At 48.1% G+C, this 24,513-nt stretch overlaps 1 protein-coding gene across 4 annotated transcripts; it reads left to right on the top strand.

Moving 5' to 3' along the window:
• Positions 1–722: 722 nt before the first annotated feature.
• LOC149331500 (long-chain-fatty-acid--CoA ligase 4-like) lies at positions 723–21,919 on the top strand. Of its 4 annotated transcripts, none has more exons than XM_089556685.1 (3): positions 723–907; positions 18,891–19,723; positions 20,301–21,919. In XM_089556685.1, the coding sequence occupies exons 2-3, from the start codon at positions 19,007–19,009 to the stop codon at positions 21,732–21,734; spliced, it is 2,151 nt and encodes a 716-aa protein (XP_089412811.1). In that variant the 5' UTR covers positions 723–907; positions 18,891–19,006; the 3' UTR covers positions 21,735–21,919. The 4 variants fall into 4 exon arrangements, with proteins under 4 accessions (XP_089412811.1, XP_089412812.1, XP_089412809.1 ...); XM_089556686.1 differs by lacking the exon at positions 723–907 and adding an exon at positions 2,311–2,429; XM_089556683.1 differs by lacking the exon at positions 723–907 and adding an exon at positions 5,917–6,070.
• Positions 21,920–24,513: the final 2,594 nt, after the last annotated feature.

The following is a 24,513-nucleotide window of genomic DNA, read 5'->3' as shown; positions in this document are numbered from 1 at the left end:
AACCGCGCGTTAAGGGAAGGGAGAAAGGTGGGAGTGAAAGAAGAAGGCAGAAAGAGGTGCCGTAGTGGAGGTCTCCGGAATAATTTCGACCACCTGGGTATCGTCAACGTGCACTGACATCGCACAGCACACGGGGGCCTTTTGTGTTTCGCCTCTATCGAAACGCGGCCGTCGCGGTAGGGTTCGAACCCAGGCACTACGGCTCGGTAGACGAGCGCTTTAACCACTGAGCCACCGCAGCGGGTAACTTTCTTTTTGGCCCGACTGACGTTTTACAACTTCATTTTTTTTTCTCGTATTCACTGCTGTTTAAAATCAGTTACTTAATTAGGTAACTGGAAATAAAATGTACACTTGCAGTGCACGTTAAAGAATGCCAGGTGGTCGAAATTTCAGGAGCCCTTCACTACGGGCTCCCTCATAGCCTGAGTCGCTTTGGGGCGTTACACCTCTGTAAATCAAATCAAATCAATCTTTACTCTGTGCGACCGCAGACGATGGTGTCTTTATTTTCGGTTTCTAACCCTTTTACTGAGATTACGCGGCGGGCCCTTTAAGCCCGCGCAGGTGGCCGTCACCTGTGCAAGCGCGTGCCCAGGGGCAATCGGCTCTCGCCCCCTCGTTGCACACTTCAGTGCGCAGCTGATAGCGTTGTTACAGTCGCGGCGATTACGGCGGCGGCGGCTGGGGGCAAAGGCCACCCCCTGTCCACGCTAGGTATCGAGGGAGCGCCGACCGCGTGCGGCACATGCAGTAGGAGGAGTCACCAGCGCGGAGGTACGCTCCAAGTGCGCGCCGACGGCCAGCGGCCCACGAAGGGACAGAAGCGCCGGAGGTCTGTGCCATCCTCGCAACGTCCGAAGGAGTTCGGCTTGGATCACTGAAGAAAACAGAGCAACTCAGTGCAGTAAGTACTCCAATCTTTCCTGCTGCCTGCTTCAAGCGCTCACGAACAGCGCAGGCTTGCTAAAGCTGACTATACGCGCTCCTATATCTCCTATAGCTCAAGGCCACAGAAAGTAGCATTCATTCATTCATTCATTCATTCATTCATTCATTCATTCATTCATTCATTCATTGGAAAATTGGTTTTTCAAGAACGGAAACGGTGCAGTAACTAGCTCACATCTTGATGGACATCCGAATCGCGCCGTGATGGAAAGGGATAACGGAGTGAAAGAAGAAAGAGAAAGAGGTGCCGTAGTGGAGGGCTTGGGATTAATTTCCACCACCCGGGGATCTTTAATGTGCACTGACATCGCACAGTTGTTGTTGTTAGTGGCTGTTTATTTTAATAAAAAATAACCATGGAAGGAAGAGATGTTGCTAGCCGCGGCACCTGCCACCGAAACCTGAAGCGCCTGAGCTGCGGCTAGCGGGTATAAAAGGACAGGGAGGAGGCAAGAAAAGGGGGGAGGGGGGCGATAGAAGAAAGGCTAGGGGTAGGGAGGCAATATTGTAATGTAACGTTACAAAGAAGCCACTCGTGCACCGAGGAACACCAGCAGCCAGTCAGGTCAGCACGAGACGGAGCAGTTTCACTTCGTCTTTTCCCAATCGCCCGTGTCGTTCCTCGTCATCTTCTAAGGAAGGCATGTGTCAATATACACTATGCCCAAGCAAATACAGGATATTGAAATAATCGCGCGCGCAGCCTTTGTGCGTTTCGCCTGCATCGAAACGCGGCCGACGTGGCCGGGTTAGACCCGGGAGCTTCGGCTGAGTAGCAGAACGCGCTAACCACTGAGCCTCGGTGATTGTTAGATCAGTGGTTAAGCGTTCTGCTACTGAGCCACCGCGGCGGTTTGCGGAAATGACTTCGACCACGTGGCGATCTTTAACGTGCATAGACGCCGTACAGTACACTGCCGCCGTTTTTCTTGCTCTCAGTCTCAGTGGCTCTATCGGACCTTACAGTCACTGGAATCGGACTCATCAACCGAACGCCTTCTGTGAGGGAAAACTGGAAAGGGCAAAAAGCCGAGAGAGGTGAATACTATATGGACAGTGACAGGGCTGACGCGGGCTGGGTCACAGGCAGTCGTGTAGGGTCCATCTGTTACATTAAACCAGGTAAACGAGGTCATGCCATCCGACAGTTGTCCCCGTTTAAAGGAGTGCGGCTCGCAAAACTGAGAGGAAATTGTACTGTTTGGTCAGGGATAAGGCTTCTACAGGCAAGGAAGGCGACGTATTATTTGGGAGCTTTGTTTCTACATTCCCCTGGCACGTTGACATCGCCCACTCCCACGGGGTGTTGTAAAACGCTGTCCGGAAACGCAGCTCGTTCACCCCTCTCTCGCTCCGTCGGCGGCGGAAAACGCAGTTTACTGCTCGTGTTCGCGCTCTTCGATATCGCGGAGGCAGCCGAGTGAGCATCTTCGCTGTGAACGCAAAAGCAAGAGAACCGCGCTGAAGCAAGCTCCGAGGCAAGTCTCCTTCCAGAGAGCAGTTAGAATAGGTTTGGTTTATGGGGTTTAACGTCCCAAAGCGACTAAGGCTATGAGAGACGCCGTAGTGAAGGGCTCCGGAAATTTCGACCACCTGGGGTTCTTTAACGTGCACTGACATCGCACAGTACACGGGCCTCTAGAATTTCTCCTCCAAAGAAATTCTAGCCGCCGCGGCCGGGATCGAACCCGCGTCTTTCGGGTCAGTAGCCGAGCACCATAACCACTGAGCCACCGCGGCGGCCAGTTAGAATAGGATTGCGTTGTTCGTCGTTCGTAACGTTAGGGCTCGCGTAGGGTGTGTGTGTGGTGTGTCTGCTTTTTTTTTTTTTTTTTTGCGGTGTGAAGGCAGAAGTACGCATCTAATATGACGCATAAAGTTGGAACGTATGTAGTAATAATGAAGATACCCAGTTACTCACCTTAAAATGACTCAGGAAGCGAAATGTTTTATAATATACTAACCAGGCTCCGCGGTGGCTCAGTGGTTATGGCACTCGGCTACTGACCCTAAAGACGCGGGTTCGATCCCGGCCGCGGCAGTCGAATTTCTTTGGAGACGAAATTCTAGAGGCCCGTATACTGTGCGATGTCAGTGCACGTTAAAGAACCCGAGGTGGTCGAAATTTCCGGAGCCCTTCTCTGCGGCGTCCCTCATAGCCTGAGTCGCTTTGGGACGTTAAACCCCAATAAACCAATAATATTCAAGCCGCGGTTGCTGTATGGTTCCGGCGTACTGCTGCTGAGCTTGAGGACGCTGGATCAAATATCAGACGCGGCGGTCGCGTTTCGATGGAGGTGAAAGTTTTGTATTCCGTGAAACGCAAAAGGCGTCCGTGTAGAAAGTCGATAGCCTTTAATGGCTCATCGTTGTCGGTCCGTCCGTCCGCGAAAGCTGTCACACTATAGCTGTCAATCATCCTGATGACGTCATCAGTAGTGCAATACGCCGTAACCAAAAATCATTGAATTAATCGTGGCATAGTATGTCGTAACCATTAATTAGTCTTTAGTTCGTAATTAGTAATTAATAATTAGTCATTAGTCATTCCAAGACGTAGTCTGTCATTCGCAAACAGCGTGCAATCAGCAACAGAGGCAGTCAAATCGGCGCGAAAAGGCTTTCGTCTCGCGCACTTGAGATCGCCGAAGTGCCCCCCTAATTTTTGCGCGATGTCAGTGCACGTTGAAGATCCCCAGGCGGTCGAAATTATTCCGAAGCCCTCCACCCCGGAACCGACTCGCGAGGGGGCTGTCGGAACTATGAGCTAGGATGGGCTCCATCGCTTGCTCGGCGCATACTGAAATCTAGCTGCCGATACGTAGCTCCAACTCCACGCTACCTGATTTGGGCCCCCGGTCACCAGGGACTCCAGGGAAACGAACAGGCCGATCAGGCCACCCGCGCACTCTCTCCTCGGGCTATCTCCCTGTCCTTGGAAGCCTACTCCCAATCAGGCAATCTGGCCCTTACAGTCATACACATCACCGAGTACTACAAGTAGGAGCACAGGCGCTACCAGGCCCCTTGTAAGGGTCTGGATCGTGCTGACGGGCGCCTTCTCATCAAAATTCTCACTAACACTGTACTGTGCCCGGCGGTGCTTAAGAATTTCGACACATCTTTTACGGCGCGTGACAGTTCTGTGGGGAGGTGGCTGACACCTTCCACATGGATTGGGCGTTCCAATCAAACCCATCTATCTACGCAAACCCAAACCCCACCAGAGAGAGGTGGCCCTGCTCGGCTGTCGAGACCTCGAGACCCAAAAGGCCTTGGTTCAACGGACGCGGGCGGCAATGCTTGCCAATGGGGCCCCGGAATAGGTGCTCCACATATAGTAACGTGAGGGGAAGGGGCCAATTGGGCCCTGCTCCAATCACCTCTCTGTAACTATTGGATGGTTGATATATGTTTTTCACCATCATCGCCACCACCACCACCTCCACCCCCCTCTCCTTTCCTCAAAACCACTTTTCACTTCCTTTCCGATTTGAACGGCCTCGCTACGCTCATTTCGGTTCCACGTTCGCTTGAATTCTTCCTGAAACGACACTCGCTTACAGATTGGTCAGCTTGTTTTATGTGTAACACGAACTTCGTCGGCGTTCGTTTTTTTTTTCGGTTTTAAGTGGAACAGCCGCCAGGTTTTTTTCCCCGTTCCACACTACTCCAAAAATTAATTTTTTTATTGGTTTTTGAGGAAAGGAAATGACGCAGAATCTATTTCGCTCCTCGGCGGACCCCCGGATCGCACCGTAAAGGAAGAGATAGAGGGAATGAGAGAACAAAGGAGGAGGTGCCGTAGTGGAGGGTTCCGGAAGAATTTCAACTACTTGGGAATAACCAGTTCCAGTTTTCTTCGAGACGTTGCATTGAATTAGGTGTAGGCCAGGGACAATATGGAGACTGTTCGATGAACACGAGGGTGACTGAACCGTCAGAGTCAATTTTCACTAACAAACTGCAATGATGGTTTACGAGGATTTAACGTCCTAGAGCGATTCAAGCTATGACGGACGCCGTAGTGAAGTGTTCCGGAAATTTAGTTAGTTTAGTTTAGTTTATGGGGTTTTAACGTCTCAAAGTGACTCAGGCTATGAGGGACGCCGTAGTGAAGGGCTTCGGAAATTTCGACCACCTGGGGTTCTTTAATGTGCACTGACATCGCACTGTACACGGGCCTCCGGGATTTCGCCTCCATCGAAATTCGACCTTTCGACCACCTGGGATTCTTTGACGTGCACTTACATCGCACAGTACACGGGCATCTATCATTTCACCTCTATCGAAATTCGACCGCCGCAGCCGGGATCGAACCCGCGTCTTTCGAGCCAGCAGCCGAGTGCCATAACTACTGAGCCACCACGGCGGCTACAAGCTGCAATGACGTGAAGCTCTTTCTTTCATTTTGATCTGTGAAGCTATACACCCCACTGCCATCCGTTTTAAGCAGGAAATCACGGAGTCTTAATTGTATCCAACGTCATCGTCAACGTCGCAACTTTGAATCTATAGTGGCAGCAAAAACAAAAAAAAAAACACTTTTGCTACATTTTTTTTTCACCAGTAAATACGTATTTCACTCCATCCACCGACCCATCATAAGCCACACAGCCAAATTTTATAACAACAATGAAATTGGATGTAGCCGACCGCAGTGTACATACATCTAACGACCATAAGGCAGTGATTGCTGTCACAGCGGAATCAAAATAAAAGTAATGCACACACATATGTGAGCGTCATAAACTTCGTTTACTGCTCTCGCGGTTTGGTTGCGCAGCATCAGTTTTGTAGACCGTCGACTGAGGACCATCTCCGTTCTATAGAGCATTCTGTCCCCGCGTCGGGTGTCGTAGACAGAAGTCGGTTTTGGCCGACGCCCACTTGGCGATCGTTTTACAACGAGGACGATTGCGTCCGGCGATAATCGCAACCGCGATCGTCTTACGACTGCGTGGCGTTACTCGCCCCCACTACTGGGACATATCACAACCACTGCGGGCAGCTGCACCTACGGTCCGGTCGCTGGCTCGTTCCAAAACTGTGTAGTGAGCTTGTAGTGAACCTGCAACACGTAATCAGAGTCCCGATCTACGGATATCTTCGTGGGAACGTAAGTCAAAGCCGTTCTTTTTTATTATGGGGACGTGTTTCTTTGTAGAGACGTATATCAGAAGCGGATGCGCTGTTAGGGAAGAAACTCTGTCTCAAACTGCCATTTAGGATATGTCTGTGAAAGGTCAACCTAATGAAATTGTTTGCGGTTATGCACTTATCCTAACGAAAAAACGCTGTTCAATCACCGTGACAATATCTTTATTAGGAAATGCATTGCAGCTTGTCTCCATACGGGTCGTCACGAGAAGTTTAGGAAGCGACATTATTTCAAAATCACGCGACGTCACAAATTAAAAAGAAAGAGCTTAATGGAGCTTTCAGTATGCTTTTGACTGATTTAAGATGTTTTTAATCACAAATGACAGGAAGTAAACAAGGTTCTCTATTACAATACTTTTGCTTTTCAGAAGCAGTGGAGATACCGTAGTAGTTACCGTTTATACGCCCGTATAGATCAGACAGCCTTCATGTAAATTAAATATAATAAGAAGAAAGCGGTCATAACACGAGTGCGAATCATGTATGCCGCCGCGGTGGATCAGTGGTTATGGTGCTCGGCTGCTGACCCGAAAGACGCGGGTTCGATCCCGGCCGCGGCGGTCGAATTTCTTTGGAGGAAAAATTCTAGAGGCCCGTGTACTGTGCGATGTCAGTGCACGTTAAAGAACCCCAGGTGGTCGAAATTTCCGGAGCCCTCCACTACGGCGTCTCTCATAGCCTTAGTCGCTTTGGGACGTTAAACCCTATACACCAACCAACCCAATCATGTATGCTTTCAAATAGTGAATGACTCGTCGTGTCCATTTAGAGATGCAAGTCAGTAGGCCCTCCCATAGTTTCCAGGTTGGCAGCATAAACGACGATTCTGGCTGACAGGTATAGTACAAAGGCGTAATGCTTCCCAGTGCAGCTGTGCGTGAGTCCTCTGAAGCCACGTCTACACATTCTACATGACAAAACACATGTAGCCCACGTCGCTTCGGGACGTTATGCTCCACACATCACATTGCAAAAGAAACTAACAGCACCTACGTTTCCTGTGTTAAGAATAGGCTGTTTTGCTACAGCTAGCGCACGAAACACTGTTGCTTTGACAATCGTGAGAAGGGTTCATTGACTTACCTCACCGCCAATAAAACTTGCAGTCCGAAGCGCTCCCGCTGTATCCGGCTTCCTCTGAGAGCCGTACGAAGTCAGTTTACATTCATGAACTCCAAATGATCGTCCTCCTATACGTTAACTCTCTCCCTGCCTACTTTGTTCCCTTCCCCGTTCTTTCCCCATACAGAGCGCGGTTCGAAGGCACACCCTGAGTGAGAATGTACTCATGCTCATTCACCTGTGGCCTCCGCGGTGGCTCAGTTGTTGTGGTGCTCGGCTACAGAACCGAAAGACGCGGGTTCGATCCTGGCCGAAGCATTCGCATTTCGATGGAGGAGACATTCTACAGGCCCGTGTACTGTGCGATGTCAGTGCACGTTAAAGAACCCCAGATGGTCGAAATTACCCGGAGACCTCCACTACGGCGTTCCCCATTCATAGTCTGAGGTGCTTTGGGACGTTAAACCCCATAAACTATATTTTACTTGTATGGTCAAACCAATTAACCATAGGCTTAAGCTATTGGTTTAGTCGTCTTCATTAAGTCGCTAGCATTGTTGATGATTGCTATGACCAGGGATGATTATGATGTGGTAGGAGTTGTGTGAAGATGATAGCAGATGAGAACCAGAGCGATGAGGATTATGGCTGATGATGTTGTGATCGATGGGTCATTGTCCAATCGGGTTCAAAACGCGGAAGTTCGCTACTCCGTGCAGTATTAATTATTAACTGCGAAGGACGCAGCTATGCGTCACTAATCGTAAGTGCTTGCAATAGCTGCACACACCGTTTTGCGGGGGTTTATGCAGATTTTTTTTTGTGTTAATGTTATTATTCTGTATCAGAAGCTCACCACACTGCTGCACGGAAGCTAACTACTAGAGCTAGCCCCACTCGTACGTTGCATTCAAGTGCCATCGTATGCAGACACAAGGATTATGTAAGAAAGCACCCGGGCACGGGCTGGTGAGGACTGGACGTGCATGCGGCTGTTCTAAAATTGGGAGATACGCTCCATAGCTCCATTTGAAGAACTATAGCTATTTCAAGAGCAATGCTCAAAAAACTGTAGGGGACACTTAAACGCAGTCTTAATAGGTTAATAACCATATATGCATATATGCGGAATTGGTCATTCTCTACTTAACGTCCATAGATCCCTGTGAGTCCTCGTACCACTCCTGGTGCAGTGGTGCAGCAGTTAAGCAATGCGCCACTGCCATGAGATGGCAGGTGCTGCCACCTGGGTGGGGCTTGTGCGACCCAGGTTGCTCTTCCCGAGCAACCTCTCGAGACCAATCTGGTGGCCAGGTTGTGAAGAAGTCGTAAGGTCACGTGACCTAGGTGGTCCAGCTAGTTTGCTTCTCTGGGGATTTTTCGCTAACGACGCCGCCAACGACGACGACACTGGGTTTTCCGGCCAACATTTTGATGGCAAATGATCATGTACAGTACGGTCCACTGTTAAAGGGAACATGCAATCGCGTGGCCTCCGCGTTTCGCGAAGCGCTGCCGCTCAGAGTCGGCGAGAATTGGAGGCACCAGGCGCACGCGCGGAAGCAGCAGCCGGGCGTGCTTACCGCGCATGCGCATTGTGCCGTCAATTCTCGCCGACTTCCAAGGCAGCACTTCGCAAAGCGCGGCGGCCACGTGATCGTATGTTCCCTTTAACAGTGAACCGTACTGTACATTCGTACATAATTATTTCTACAATGTACATTTGTAATTATGTGGAAAAGTACAATAATCATGTGCATTTTGATACAAATGCAGTTGTTGTTATTATTATTATTATTATTATTATTATTATTATTATTATTATTATTATTATTATTATTATTATTATTATTATTATTATTATTATTATTATTATTATTATTATTATCCCGCCCTCAAAGCAGGAGTGCGCGCCTGCAATTGTTTTGGCGTGTACCGCCGTCCGTAGAGTTCCTCAGAACTGCATGAAACTGCGTGCCGGCGGTCTGTTTTCCAAAGCAGACGACACGCGGAAGCGCAGAGGGGGCGTGCTTCCGGTGTTCAGAACAGCCACGTGGGTCACGTGTTTCCTTTTACATCGCTCGCACGCGTACTGCCTTCTGCTAATCGATGTGCGATCTGCGGTAATCTGTGCAATCTTCTGCTCATCGATGTGCCACGCACCGGAAGTATTTTTCCAGTGACTCTAGAAATGGGTGCAGGAGAACCCGACCCGCGGCGGCGGCCCCGCCCTCAACAGTACCGTTGTAGGTTGCGTTTTATCAAAGCGTCCGACGGACGCGATTAAACAAAGCTGCTCGTAATAGCCGATAAGCTCAAAAAAAGGGCCTCAGATAAAATGTGGCGTGACGCAAAAAAAGAAACAGGATGCTCCGACTTGGGCCTGTTCACGCCCCCTTGTGAGGCCCAGCGGGTCAACGACCCGAAGTGCGATTTTGAAATGCCCCTTGTTCGAGGTTGATAAACTGCGACAGCGCGGGTTAAAAACTGCCGGGAATGTGCGCAGCTCAGATTGAAATGCTATTGTCCCATGAACTGCGCGTTTAAAATCTATATCGCCGACAGCGACAGCGAAGAACACGTGGCGACATCCGGAATTACGACAGACGCGTGCCTGGCTCATTGTGTTGCTGCTGCTGACACGGCTATATACAGGGTGTTTCACCTAAGACTTAACACAATTTTTTTAAAAATAGGCTTTTTGAGTTATAAGAGCGCTTTTTTTCGGCATACCATTGTAGTGCATCAGAGTACAGATAAGAGGTGTTGACTTGCAGGATGTCTAACTAATACTTAATTGTTAACTTTCTACCCATTACCATTAGGCTTTTTAATTACTGAGAGGCGGGTAGCCAAACGTAAGCAATATCCACATCATATTTTAGAATTTCGAAAACGCGGTTAACCTCGGCGCTGTGGCCCAATAAATATTGCCAACATCACGCCAAAATACATGCGCTTTTGAGGAGCTAGCAGGCAAAGCAACCTCTCCAGTGCACGTAACTGAAAAAGCCTTTATCTTATCTATGAATGAGTGAATAAATAAATATGAATAACCATCATCACGAGCCATTATGAAATATATGGCCACGTTGCAGCTTGTTCGAAGGCTGGGCTAAAGAATATACAGTAGCTAAAAAAAAAAAAAACAAATATTTGCCGTGCACGCAACGACAGCTCTGACTTTACGCACTGTCAAGTGGGCGTGTTCTAAGGGAACATAAAAATTTTCACTCAGCTTACTCTGAGGGCGACACCCGTTTCCGCTTATACACGCGAGCGGTCCTCATATCTGTACGCTTGTATACTCCGAGTGCAGCAGACATCGTACGATGTGTGAGGCCATCCGCAGTGCGATAGCGAAGCTCCAATATCTGGCACGCGTCCAGGAAGTGACACATATAGCACGAAAGCTCCATATCTTTGCTTCATTCGACGCTACGCAAGTTATATCGGATGACGGATGATGAAGAGGTGACGGAACACCAAAGCAAAGCTTAGGTCGTCTAATCTCGTCGCGCTATTAGGAAGACACTGTAGGTCCACAAGAGCAGGAATGTTTACCGGTATAAGCTGCTTGAGCCAACTGCAACTGGGGGCGATTCGAATAAACTAAAAAAACCTGCTCTTATGTTATCTTCATCCTTAGTCCCACTCTCAGTGTATTTGTACCCGTCACTTCTTTACCACCTCTGCACTAATTACATTTTTCCAGGTTGTTGAACCCTTCCTCTGCAATGTATATGTATACAGTGTTTCCGTTTTGCTGTTTCTGATATTTGCGATGGCCACAGTGTATTTGCGATTGTTTTCGGTTTCGTCATTTATTGACCTTTTGAAATTTCTTTGCCCTCTTCACCGTTATATTCCAAATGTTCGTATTGCTTGTGCTATTGTCTTTTGCTGCCCCCTAACGTAATGCCTCGCCTAGGGGTCCTGAAGGGAAAATAAACGATGATGATGATGGCGATGATTATGAACTAGTCAAGAGGAAGAGAGAATCAGAATCTAAATATCCGTCACCACTCACTGTCTGGTCTTGCCTTGAGGCGTTTCCCACGAGACAGCATACTGTAGCCCTTCACTGTAGGATGCAACTTTAAAAAAAAAAAAACAGCGGTTTCTAACGCTGGGCCACGCTCCGCGCCATCTTGTATTACTCCACTGGTCAATCGGAACAGTAAATGATATCAGCTTTTTAATGTTTATATTAAACAAGAAAGGTATCAAAATCCTAGCGCTTATAATTTTTTTCTTGTGATAAGTTTCCTAAAGCAAGAAAAGTTGCAACAACGGACTACTTTTTGTCGTGGAGGAATTCTGTGTGGCCCTGAATGTGGGCGGAGCTTCGCTGCAGACTGAAGTTGTATCCGATTATAGTAACAGTCGTGTCATTCTACAGGGACAGTACGTTATGGCTTTAAGTCGGAGTCTAAGGGCTGCTTTCGAAGGAATTCCTTGGAAGGGGTAAATGAGCATAATGTCGACCTACCGTGATAGCAAAGATAGTAATAATGTGATCGCCAGGGGAATAAGAATAGGCTTGGCCGCAATTTACCAGGTACTCTCAAATTATGAGTAATAGCTTATCGATATCGAGCTAAAGAAAGCACAAGAAATATGTGGGTCATAAATCCTACCGTTATTCATCTATGATGACGGAAATTGAAGGACATTGAGAAAGCTTCACTTTAGATTAAAGACACAGCAGAGAGATACGGAAAGGGTAGCCTTGAAGACTGAGAGAGAACAAAGTGCATTAAACAAGAAACTTGACGTCACTACATCGTAAAGCTGAAATCAAGGCGAGGAAATGAACTTGGCTGGGATATGCAATCCGGAAAACAGATACCATATCGTCTTTCGCAATAATACACTGAATTCCAAGGGAATGGTAAACATAGCCGGCTGCGACATAGAGTCAGGTGGAGAGATAATATTACGAAATTTATGGCTAGGTTGGCCGCAGCCGATGCAGGGCGGGGCTAAATAGATACCAGTGGAAGAATACATTTGCTCTGCGACGAACGTGTCTAGACTGATGATGATGGCTATTATTAATGCAGCGAAGGCTGGATCCGGTCCGGGCTGCATGAACTATAAGGAAGTGCGTATTACTACTTCAGCGCTACTCGGACGACCGCCACTGCTAATACACGATTTCTGCAATGAGTATCTGCAATTATTAGCAACGTGCTGTATATTACTAATACCATACACTGCATGCAACTACAACAGTCAGCTTCATTGTTTGAAACATTGATGGGACATGCCCATTGTTAGTGGCTTCTGTTGGGCGTATGGGCAGCATAGATATACATGCTGTACTGCCCCGGCTCACTTTTGTCACTGGGGGACTGTTGTCTGCGCGGTTGTTCTGAACGTCGCACAAGGCAAGAGCTGCAGTTGCAGGCGCTTACTCGTGTACCTGTAGTTCCGAGAGTCGAAACAAAACCCAAACTACAACGCGGCACTGAGTCGAATCTGCCCTAGGAAATATATCCCAGAAGACAGCTTCCTACTCAACCCATCATCGAGATTAATGGAAAGTTTGCAGGCCCAGCGCTAATTTTGGTACAGCAAATGCTGCTGCGCAATGTTTCGGTGGTTTCCTCTGAGGTCAGATGTTGTAACACTGGTAGTGCATCTCTCCAATCTTCCACTTCTTTTTTAATACATGAGATTATTCAATACCAGTGTACTTCTCTGCTAAAAACCCGAGCTGCTCGAATTGTCTGTTTTCACGGTATCATACTTTTTTTCTTGTAGATATCCAATAATTTCCAGCTAAATCAGGGACATAACATAATCTCTTTCATTGATCCTGGTGAGTTCAAAGAACATATATGTATACATTTATTGCCCTAGTGATGTTCGAAATGAACGACAGTTTCATTTGTTCTTAACGTTGTTTTCCCATTTACCGCTTCTTCTGTTGCCTCTGGCTGCCTTTTTTTTTTCACATGTTCATGTTTCGCTTTTTTTTCTTTCTATTTTTCGTGCCTGATGTTATTTTAACTCTTTTTTTGTATAAATTTCGTGTTCCTTTCATGTATTTGACTTGTACCGCGTTCTTGTACCGATATTATGGTTTTTTCCTTCTGCATATTCCTTTTTTCGATTTGCCCCCCTCACCCACTGCTCTTCGGGACTGTGAGGTACTAATAAATAAATAAATAAATAAATAAATAAATAAATAAATAAATAAATAAATAAATAAATAATTAAATAAACATGTATGTTTTTTGTATTCTTACCCTGTTGTTAACAGTTCCCTTCTTGTTTGATATTTCATTTGTGATTTTAACTTTTTGTATTTCTCACTTTGTACATTTTGCTGCATTTTGTTTCCTTGCATTTTGTGTTTTTCCCACTCCTGCCATAGCGCATATAAATTGCGCTGCAGTATGTATAAATAAATAAATAAACAATAAATAAATACTTCGTGTCGTTCCTCGCCAGTGTTGCAGCTAAGTTTTCACACTTATCAGACCTCGAGCCGCTGGACTTGGGTATAGATTTATTTACCGATATTCCTTCGTACGACGTAGAAGCATTGTGCGAAAAAAAAAGAGAATGGTTACAACATTCGTATGCAGTGCGAAAGCAATTCGTATCCATATATGCAGAAATTGATCTTTCTCTATGTATCATTCATAGATCCCTGGGAGTCTTCATACCACTCCTGGGCGCAGTGGTGCAGCGGTTAAGCAGTGCACCGGTTAAGCAGTGCACCACTGCCCTGCGATGGCAGTTGCTGCCATCGAGGGACTTGTGTGATCCAGGTTCCTCTCAGACATACAAACGCTGGACGATTTTTCTAGACTCCGAATCTCCGGACTGGTGCATTCGCACTAATAAACTCTAACTCGCTCAGTTATCATACTCAACAATTCTCGAAAAAAGCATTTTTGAACAGGAACCAGTTTATGAACGCAATTTTTTCATATTTTGTAAGAATCCATAATAACAATCAATATATCCGCAGATCACCCGTCGCCAGGCTTGAAAATTTTTTTTAGCTATTAACGTTTTCGCTGTCTTCATAAGCGTTCCCCATCGGTTTTCTATGGCAGTCTTAACGGCTCGATGCGAGGGATGGAAACACTCCGAAAAAAAGATTTCGCTGCATATCGGAACAAACCCAGTCATTCTGAACAAAAGCATTTCTGAGCGCCAAACCGTTTATGAGCACAGTTTTTACATACAATGTAAGATTTCACTATAACAATCAATATAACCGCAGATTACCCGACGGCAGTCTTGAATTTTTTTTTTTTCTGTTGACGCTTTTGCTCTCGCCAAAAGCGTTCCCCATTGGTTTTCTATGAGAGTCTTAACTGTTCGATGCGATCGATGGAAGCGTTTTAAAAGACAGATTTTGCTACGTATATCCGAAGAATGGACCATTACCTTCAATATTTCGATAACGGTCGGCTCTGATTTCGGGTGTAGCGAAGAATTCTCCAGTCGACTACACGCTTTACCACTGTTATCGTAAAGTCTATACATGCAGTTCGATGCACAGAGGCACTTAAGGAAGGTTACCCCGCTGAAAGCACTTCACACGGTGGCCCCAAAACAAAAGCGGGCCAGCACGAAGCCTCAAGGGAGCAACCTCTTCTCTCCCTTGACAACCGCTTCTTCCCCAAGGACACGTGTCCTTGGGTTTCCAGGTATTCAAGAGCTTTCGTCTTCAAGGAAGGCGGAGGTCCGCTTTGTCCGAGCCGCCACGCTACTCAAAGAAGCTCAGTGATAAGTAAATAAGCACGGCCTTATCTGCATCTTGACGCCAAGGGCACTCGAAGCGTTCATTCGCACGAAACACTGATTTGAGAGATACCGCGTGGAGAGGATGTAGCAACCTTCGGAAATCAGAAGCGGGCGGGAGCCTGGGGGAACATGAGTACAAAGTCCACTGAACAGGATGCTAGAAACCGATAAATGGCTCAGACTGCAGTCGACCACCTTCAAAGATTGCATGCAGGAGGGATCCGGTTAGGTCGCATCGGTGAAGTAGTGTAGCCACGTGGAGGGATTGTCTTATCTGTCCATGTGTTGTCTATACTGGTCTCTAGGCCGTAGACAACCATCTGTAGATTACTATATTAACGCGACAGCGTTAAACGCCCCGTTACGCAGAAAATCCGGCGTTGGCGCTGTTGGGTGTTGGCGCGTTGGTGTTGTCGGTGTTCTACGTTGGCGCTGTCGACGTCGCCGTTGTAGGTGTTGTCGACGTCGGCGGCGTTGTTGGCGTTGTTAGCGCTCCAGGCAGACACCCTCGGAGAATCAAACTAGGTGGGCAAGCTAGGTCACGTGACCTTGTGGGGTCATAAAAACCTACCCACCGAAATGTGAGGAAACTGACCACACTGGCAGGTGTCGGTTAGAGTAATGGTTTTTTGCGAGAGGTTTCTCGGGAAGAGCAACTTGGGTCACAAAAGACCGACCAATGGCAGCACCTGCCATCGCAGGGCAGTGGCGCATTACTTAACCGCTGCACCATTGCGCAACGGTTGGTATGAGGACTCCCAGGGATTGTAAAGTTGAGAGTGACCAATTCCACATATGTAAGCGTTAACTCATTAACTCTATCGCGTTATGTCCTTAATTAAGGCGGAGCTTAAGTGTCCCCTCCAATTTTGTCCTAATTCACAATATTTGCGGTGTTTTAACTGCTTTTCTTTTGGAAGCTGTACATGACATGTCTTGTTTGTGCTTTCTTTTCCGAGTCCAGAGTTCTGCTTAGAAGCACCTGACTTCCGAGTTTGTTTGCATTGCCAAATGTGTCATGTCGGGTTGCCAGGAATAGCGATTGCACGAAGCTTTTCTTTTTCTCGTTCCTGCTCCATGAAGACTTTAACCTTTCGAGAACCACAATAGTGTGACATTTGGCTGCTTAACAACCGAGTATGTCGACATTTTCTGACGTCTACATGATGGTGTTGGTCAAGTCTTTAGGACAGTCCTCAAAGGTGCAGCAGATTTGTAGTAAGGGGATAATTATTCATTGGCGTCCACCCAAGCGCAGCCATAAGTCTACAAAGGAAAGCTGTATATAGTTTCCGCAGAAACCCCGCAGTTGAAGACAAATTCATTTTGGTACGGGTTTCGAACCCGGAACCACCGCTTCACCGGAGCAGTCGCTCTGCTAACTGAGCTAACCGGAACGGCTAGCATCGGGTAGGGCGAGCGCGAATTGATCAGTAATTCGAAATGGAAACAGTGTTGGTCAAATATTTAGGGAATCTATGTAAGGGGGATTCTTGGGGGATTCTTGTCCTGCTATTGTTTAAACAGACTCACAAAGGAATCAACGAACAAAAAAAAAACTTTAGTGCGCCTAGTTACCTCACTAAGTCCTTAGGCGATGATAGGATCAAGTACCCGACTAAAGAAGCCTAGTAGAAATCAAGAGGAAGAAACGGGCTTAGGCAGGGCATGTAATGCGAAGGCACGATAACCGCTGGTCCTTAAGGGTAACGGAGTGGATTCCAAGAGAAGGCAAGCGTAGCAGGGGGCGACAAAAAGTTAGGTGGGTGGATGAGATTACGAAGTCTGCGGGGATACGGTGGCCGCAACTGGCAAAGGACAGGGTTAATTTCGGAGACATTGGAGAGGCCTTTGCACTGCAGTGGGCGTAGTCAGGCTGATGATGATGATGACAGGCAACGGAATACAGGAAACTTCGTTGCTCGCGGTGTTACACACACAAACAATGTGTCGCTCGAAACAATACCTTTTTTCCTTGTCGGAAGCGTGCGATAGCGATAGAGGACGATTCCATGAATCGCGAGCACTATTCTCAAAGCTCTGTCGGCGCCCGTTCCCCTTTCTTTCATGGCTAGTTCGGAGAAAACATCCAGACAACACGCACGTGGTTCTACAGGTCGGAGGGCATCGTTCGGACCTACTTTGGCAACGGGAGGAAAGCACGATATCGCCGCCATTGTTGCGACGGCGACATCGCGGACACTTGTCTCCCCCAAGCCCTGACGAAAAAAATTCAGGAGGCACATTGGCTCTCTAAAGTGCTGCAAGGCGAAAGCCTTTCCTGGGGCACTGTTTGGCACTGACTGCGAGACTGTTTGTGCTGTATTAGTGCTTTATTTGACTACACATTACAACTGCACACATTGACTGCCCACTTTGACTGCTTCTTTAGCACGACTCTCTCTCTCTCTCTGCTTCGATGAGTTCGGTCGTATCCATGGCTCTGTTCGCAGTAATGAGGTATGTATAGTGGTCACCCACGGACGCCTTACGCCCCCTGTCGGAGCGGACAACAACTATTTAATTAGTTGTCGTCTGTTCCAAAAGGGAGCGTCAGGCATCCGTGGGTGACGTCATTACTGCGAATCCGCGCACTCTGACGTCGTAACCATTTCGACCAGCCGAAAATTGTGACACCTCTGCTGACCACCTTCTGCTGACAATCTTCTGTTGACAACCTTCTGTCGACAACGATGAGGCATTAAAGGCTTTCGCCTTAAAAACCGGAACAAGGACGTCAGCCGTGTAACTGGAGCACTCGCTGCAGCAGACGACAGACGACACCGGAATTTTGTTGTTTTTGTTGTTATCGGAGCGAAGCCACACTATAGGGGACCGGCCAAGAGTTAAGAGGCTACGGATGGTAATCAGCGTGACCGCAATCTCGAGCGCCGTATGCAAAAACAACTTGTCCTTCTTTTTCTTTCGCTATGAAGCGATACCAGCTGCTCTGTCGTGTTCCGTCATTTTTTCGTTTGTGTTCCTCACTCCAACTCGTGTTCTGTCGTTTTCTCTATTTATTTTTTGACACGCACATCTACATGCGCTTCTAAGGACAACTAGTCTGTCTCTCTGCCTGATACAGCTGCTGTCGCTATCCGCGTGTTATGAAGAGCAGACGAAGAAGACGGTGAGCAGCCGACGGCGACCACGATGAACCGTACGCGTTAAGCGCTCGTTCAGGGCGCCGTATCATGATCTATACCGCTATGATTCCGCTTGCTAAATTGATTTTCCTTCTGGTTATCCGGCGCGAATAGTATACGTTGCTCGGTACCCGCCGTAAACGACCGCACGATGTACGAATATGCCGTGAATACTAGACTTTGTAGCGCTCAAGCTTGGTCCTCGGTGGTCTAATGGAAGGTGAGCGCCGAATACGCACCAAGCAATGTGCATGTCATCGCGAATCTCGGTGCGATGCACCGATAGTCAGTGGTTTCCGTTTCCTTGCCGCTGTGAGGTCTCTGTACGGTTTAGCGCCATTTTTAACTTTCTTGTGCCTTCTTCCGGTAAGGAACTTGCATCACCACACACTGTACGATACTGTATACTGTACGATACCACATTGTAAGATACTGTTATGGAAATATTGAAGGTAGTGGTCTATTCTTACAACATGTAGCAACATCTTTCTTTTAAAGTGTTGCTATCGATCCCATCGAACAGTTAAACTGCCATAGAAAACCAATGGTGAATGCTTTCGACGATAGCACAAAGGGATATATTGATTGTTATGGTGAAATCTTACAATATATAAAAATTGTGTTCCTAAAGTTTCCCGCTCAAAATGTTTTGTTCAGAATTATTGAGTGTGGTATTTGCCCAAGAGCACTGTGAAGACCAAACGTCAAAATCTCCAACCCTTGTGACAGTTGGTTGCTCGAAATTTGATTACAGAGCCTCAACTTACAACGTGTACCGTCTTTTCATCTTTTCAGGACCACAGGCTTCGGCGGAGACCGGAAGTGTCCGTTGGGTTGCCTGGCGAGGCAAACAAGACGCGTACTACGTTCCTGTGACCTCCTAACCCGTCCATCGAGGAATAAAAGAAACGATGCATCCACTCGCAATTCAGGGAATCCTCAACTTGATGAAGGTCCTCTGGACCATCTACGACATCGTCACGCTGCCAATCTACGCCATCTTCGCGAAACCGTGGGTCTACTGGAAGCGGAAACGAATGTGCTTCGCCAAGCCCCTCATCGAGGGAGACCCGTCCTCCCCGTACAAGGGCGTCAAGGGCCGTTGGGTCGAATCCATGAAAGGTGCGCAAACTCTGGACGAAGTGGCTCGGGCTTCCATCCGCTTGCACGCTAAGCAGCACGCGGTGGGAACCCGTGAGGTGCTGGAAATCCGAGAGGAGGAGCAACCGAACGGCAAGGTCTTCAAGAAGCTCGTACTGGGAGACTACGAGTGGCAAACGTTCGAAGAGGTAGACCGCCAGATTGACCTCACAGCTCGCGGTTTGCTGGCCATAGGCGCCAAGCCTCGACAGTACTTGGCCATTCTGGCCGAGACGCGAGTCGAGTGGATGCTGACGGCGCAGGCCTGCTTCCGCACTAACGTACCGCTGGTGACTCTGTACGCGACGCTCAGTAATGACGGCATCGTCAGCGCCATCAACGACACGGAAGTGACGCACCTGGTCACTTCCGCGGACCTCCTACCACGGGTGCTCAGTGTGGCAGACAAGATGCCATCGCTGACTCACATCGTGTATATGGAGAACGCTTGCACGAGGTCTCCAGCAACGCTGTCTCATGGTCCACAGGTTAGTGCAGTAAACAACGTGTCATTTAGGAGAGTCAAATAATGAAATCTCTGAGAGCGAACATCGAAAGGCAAGAAGTTTCTGTTCCGTATGCGGAGCATGTGATGATGGATTAAAGTGCAGTCCATGCTAAGCATGACGTCCAGTAGTAACGTAAGAGGAGCAAACAAAGGATGAAGCTGGGATTGTGCCTTGTGTTTGGGAGCTGTGCTGGCGTTCTTTTTGCCACACAGAGACTTCTTTCATCATTTGCATGAAAGACAGAAGTAGAGCGTATACTGAAGGCCAGATAAACTGTTCTTAAATATTGAAGCTAAGATGAAAACTTGGAATCAAAATCTGAATATAAAAACCAAAAAAGGACGTTCATAGCCATCTCTGTTAATGTACATTTGCGTTATATAGCTGTCACGATAGATGAACTGGCCGCTCCACCAGGCCTGATTTTTTAGTATTCCTAGCATGAAACTATGTTTAAAGTGTTACTGGAGCTGCACTGAGGTTTGAGACCACAGCCCAGCCAAATCTCTTGAGCTGTTCACTTCTCGACCGGTCTCTTTTCGTTTCCTCGCTGCAGGTCATCCCGTTCTCCAGTCTAGCAAAATACGCCGCAGACTACGAGCTGCCGGAGTGCGCGCCCACTGGTGACGACGTCGCCATCGTCATGTTCACCAGCGGTTCCTCAGGAGTGCCCAAGGGTGTCGTGTCCACGCACCGAAGCCTCGTGGTAGAGTTGAACGCTTTCGCCGTCGCCTCGCAGACCTACGGCGTCTCCGACAGTGGTGACACCTTTATCGCCTACCTGCCTCTGGCGCACATGTTCGAACTAGCCGCCGAGCTTCACCTGTTCGGCGTCGGAGCGCGCATAGGCTACTCCTCAGCGCAGACCCTCACCGACAACGGCACCGCCTTGGCCCGAGGATGTCCTGGCGACGTGTCCCTGGTGCGGCCGACCCAGATCGCTTGCGTGCCGCTCATCTGCGACAGGTTGCGCAAGGGCATCTGTGAGGTAGTTGCCTCCAAGGGACCTTTCTTCAAGGCCTTCTTCGACTATGCCGTGCGCTACAAGAACTTCTGGCTCGACCTCGGCTTCGACACCCCCGTCCTCAACCAGCTCCTGTTCAAGAAAACCCGCCGCCTACTCGGCGGGAACTTCAAGGTCATCGCATGCGGCTCAGCGCCTTTGTCCGTGCACACACGTCGCTTCCTGAGAGCCTGTTTTTGCGTTCCCATCGCCGAAGGGTACGGCCTGACCGAGACAGGAGGCGCATCTACTATCGTGGACGCCGAAGACGTGGGCGAGGGATGCGTGGGAGCGCCGCTTACCGGCGGTTACATCCGACTGGTCGACTGGCCCGAGGGCAACTACTGCATTACGGACAAGCCCAACCCCCGCGGTGAGATCGTCATCGGAGGCAACGCCATCGCCAAAGGCTACTTCAAGAACGAGGAATTGACGAAGGAGTCGTTCCGCGAGGAAGGCGGCATCCGGTGGTTCTACACCGGAGACATCGGCGAGATATTCCACAACGGCACGATCAAGATCATCGATCGCAAGAAGGACCTCGTCAAGCTTCAGTACGGAGAGTACGTCTCTCTCGGCCGTGTCGAAACGGTGCTGAAGACCTGCCCACTTGTGGACAACGTGTTCGCGTACGGCAGCTCGCTGCACACATACCTCGTTGCGCTTGTGGCGCCAAATTTGGCGCAGCTTCAGCGCATCGCTAAAGATCTCGGCAGAGAGTCGGTGGCCACGCTGAAAGAACTGTGCGAAGACGCGGAGGTGGCGAAAGCCGCCGGCGACTCGATCCTGGCGTACGCGAGGTCGAGCGACTTGCACAAGACCGAGGTGCCTCTCAAAGTGAAACTGTGCTCCGAGGAGTGGATGCCGGACTCCGGACTTGTGACGCCCACGTTGAAGCTTCGTCGGAGACCGCTGCAGACGTTCTACCAGCGGGACATTGACGCGATGTACGGGTCGGGAGAGGACATCAGACTGCGTCGGGTGTGAGGTGCGCGGGTTCGGCGCCGGGAGTGATTCGAGTGCTTTAGGAAAGCAGTGTTCAAAGACGTGTTTCATTGGTTGAATATAACTTTCTTTTTTATACAGTGAGCGATAATGTATGATATTCACCCACCATGTTCTATCGAAAGCGCTTCCTACCGGACGATGGAATGAATAAAATTTCGAGGCTCGGTGTTGCGTTTATCTGATCGAGCAAGAAGCCTAGTAATGACCTAGCGGCCAGTGGTTATGTGTGACGCTAGTCAGTGCAGAATTTTAGAGAAGCTGTCAGAATTTTCAACGAAAAACTTTTCTGTGCAACATGAGCTGCGTGCGGTAAGTAGCTCTCGTTCGGCTGTGATGCAACTGTAGTGTATTTTGAAAACAGTATACAATTATTGGAGCGGCCTCAAAAGGATGCTTCCTTCGGGTCGTACCTCAACATTTACCGTGGGCCCCGAGTAGAAGGTTTGTAACGACAAAGGACTGCACTTGAGGGTAGCAGAAACTACCTTCTTCAAGGTAAGCGCGCAGCTGTTTTATGTATGTTCTTAGTTTTGCTTTCCATCATAATCATCAGCCTGAGTATACGCCCACTGCAGGGCAAAGGCCTCTCCCATGTCTCTCCAATTAACCCTGTCCTTCGCCAGTTGCGGCCACGGTATTCCCGCAAATTTCTTAATCTCATCCGCCCACCTAACATTCTGCCGGCCCCTGCTACGCTTGCCTTCCCTTGGAATCCACTCCGTTACCGTTAATCATCTTACCTCCGCGTTACATGCCCTGCTCAAGCACATTTCTTCCTCTTGGTTTCGACTGCTTGCCTCCGCATTAGATGCCCTGCCCAATCCCATAGCTTCTCGATTTCGACTAGGATGTCATTAACTCTCATTTATTCCCTTACTCTTCCCCCTTCCTCTCTCGTAACGCTACATCTATAATTTTTCTTTCCATAGCTCTCTGCTTTCCACATTTTTGCAAATATATCATACCAGCTAGCATCACAGGTATACCTGACGCAAAACATTCCCCGATGACAGTGGCGTATTCATGGCGATTTAGTTTTCGAGCTTTGATGAGTTTTTTGTGGCGCAAAGGCAGCTTTGTTTGGAGAGTGCCATGCCCAAGTCAAGGAGTTTCCGAGTTTTGGTCACTCACTTCGGAACCTTGAAGCAAAGAAAGGAATGCTTTTCTTTTTCAATAGAATATCGGATAAAAATCGCGCCTTGCTATAGAAATCATTCATGTTTAATCCTTCATCTGATAGTCCTTCATCTGATAGTGCTGTTCGAAGTGACCACGATGTTAGGCCACGGCATGGATGTCGAGGCTTGAAAGAGTAGACAAGGATAGAGGAATGAAGGGCTTGCCAAGATATATGTCAATGCGAAACGAACTAACAAACACGGAAACCAAGGAACGCAATGTTAATGCTGTTTCTTTTATGGTGGTGTTGATAAGATGGAGAAATTATTTACGAAACCATTTTACACGGGATAAATTGCTTCTCTAAGATTTTTGCGCCTTATTTACCCCTTTGACCGATGCCACTATAGTAGAAGTTAAAGTTCCCACCTTTTCCTTGGTTTGACAGGTTTTGACAGGTTAGGCAGACTGTTAGCTCCCTTCGCATATAAATCTTGAAAGAGGCTATCATAAATTATACGAACTAGTCGTGGTCGCTTAGTGGCTGTGGAGTTTTGCTGTTGTGCCTAAGGTCGTGGGATTGAATCCTGGTCTCGGCGGCCGCATTATAACATGGGCTAAATGCGAAAATGCATGCGCGCTGTGCGATGTCAGGGCATGTTAAAAACCACAGATGATAAAAATTTCTGAACCCTCGACTGCGGCTTCTCTCATAGCCTACAAGCAGCCAGCCTTGAGGCGCAAAACACCATGCCATACCATGCCATACCATGCCATACCATGCCATGCCATACCATGCCATACCATGCCATACCATGCCATACCATGCCATACCATGCCATACCATGCCATACCATGCCATGCCACGCCATACCATGCCATGCCATACCATGCCATGCCATGCCATACCATGCCATGCCATGCCATGCCATACCACGCCATACCACGCCATACCACGCCATACCATACCATGCCATACCATGCCATACCATGCCATGCCACGCCATACCATGCCATACCATGCCATGCCATGCCATACCATGCCATGCCATGCCATACCACGCCATACCACGCCATACCACGCCATACCATGCCATACCGTACCATACCACACCTTAACATACCATACCATACCTTACTGTACCGCACCTCTCCGTACCGTAGCACACAAATTGAATGAGACCTCTGATTAGTGCAGGACAACTGCTCGTTTCCATGCTACTTTGAGCTCTATTAATTAAAGCGACTTTTAAAAATATGAAGCCGAAGGCTGTACTCTATTTGCATACAACTTAATCAGTATGCAAGAACTTTAATATTACTTTGGTTTTGGTTTTGGGGCGGAGAGGAACCATACCAAACTATTCTGGACAAAAGGCTTTCTGAACAGGAAAGAGTTTATGAGCGCAATTTCTTCATATATTGTAAGATTTTGCTGTAAGCGCAGATCTCCTATATGCGTATATGCGCAGATCTTCCGTCAACAGGCTTGCACTTTTTTTTTTTTGCTGTTAACGTTTTTACAGTCGTCAGAAGCGTTCCCTATTTATTTTCTACGGCAGTCTTAACTGCTCCATGAGAGGAATGGAAAAGCATTAAAGGAGATTTTGCTACGCATTGGGAGAATGAACCATTACCT

The sequence above is a fragment of the Amblyomma mixtum genome, chromosome 8 (genome assembly GCF_055824585.1).
Source record: "Amblyomma mixtum isolate Tamu chromosome 8, ASM5582458v1, whole genome shotgun sequence".
In the NCBI taxonomy this organism is placed as follows: Eukaryota; Metazoa; Arthropoda; class Arachnida; order Ixodida; family Ixodidae; genus Amblyomma; species Amblyomma mixtum.
Note: the sequence above shows the minus strand (reverse complement) of the source record. Positions and strands in the feature narration are given on the sequence as shown.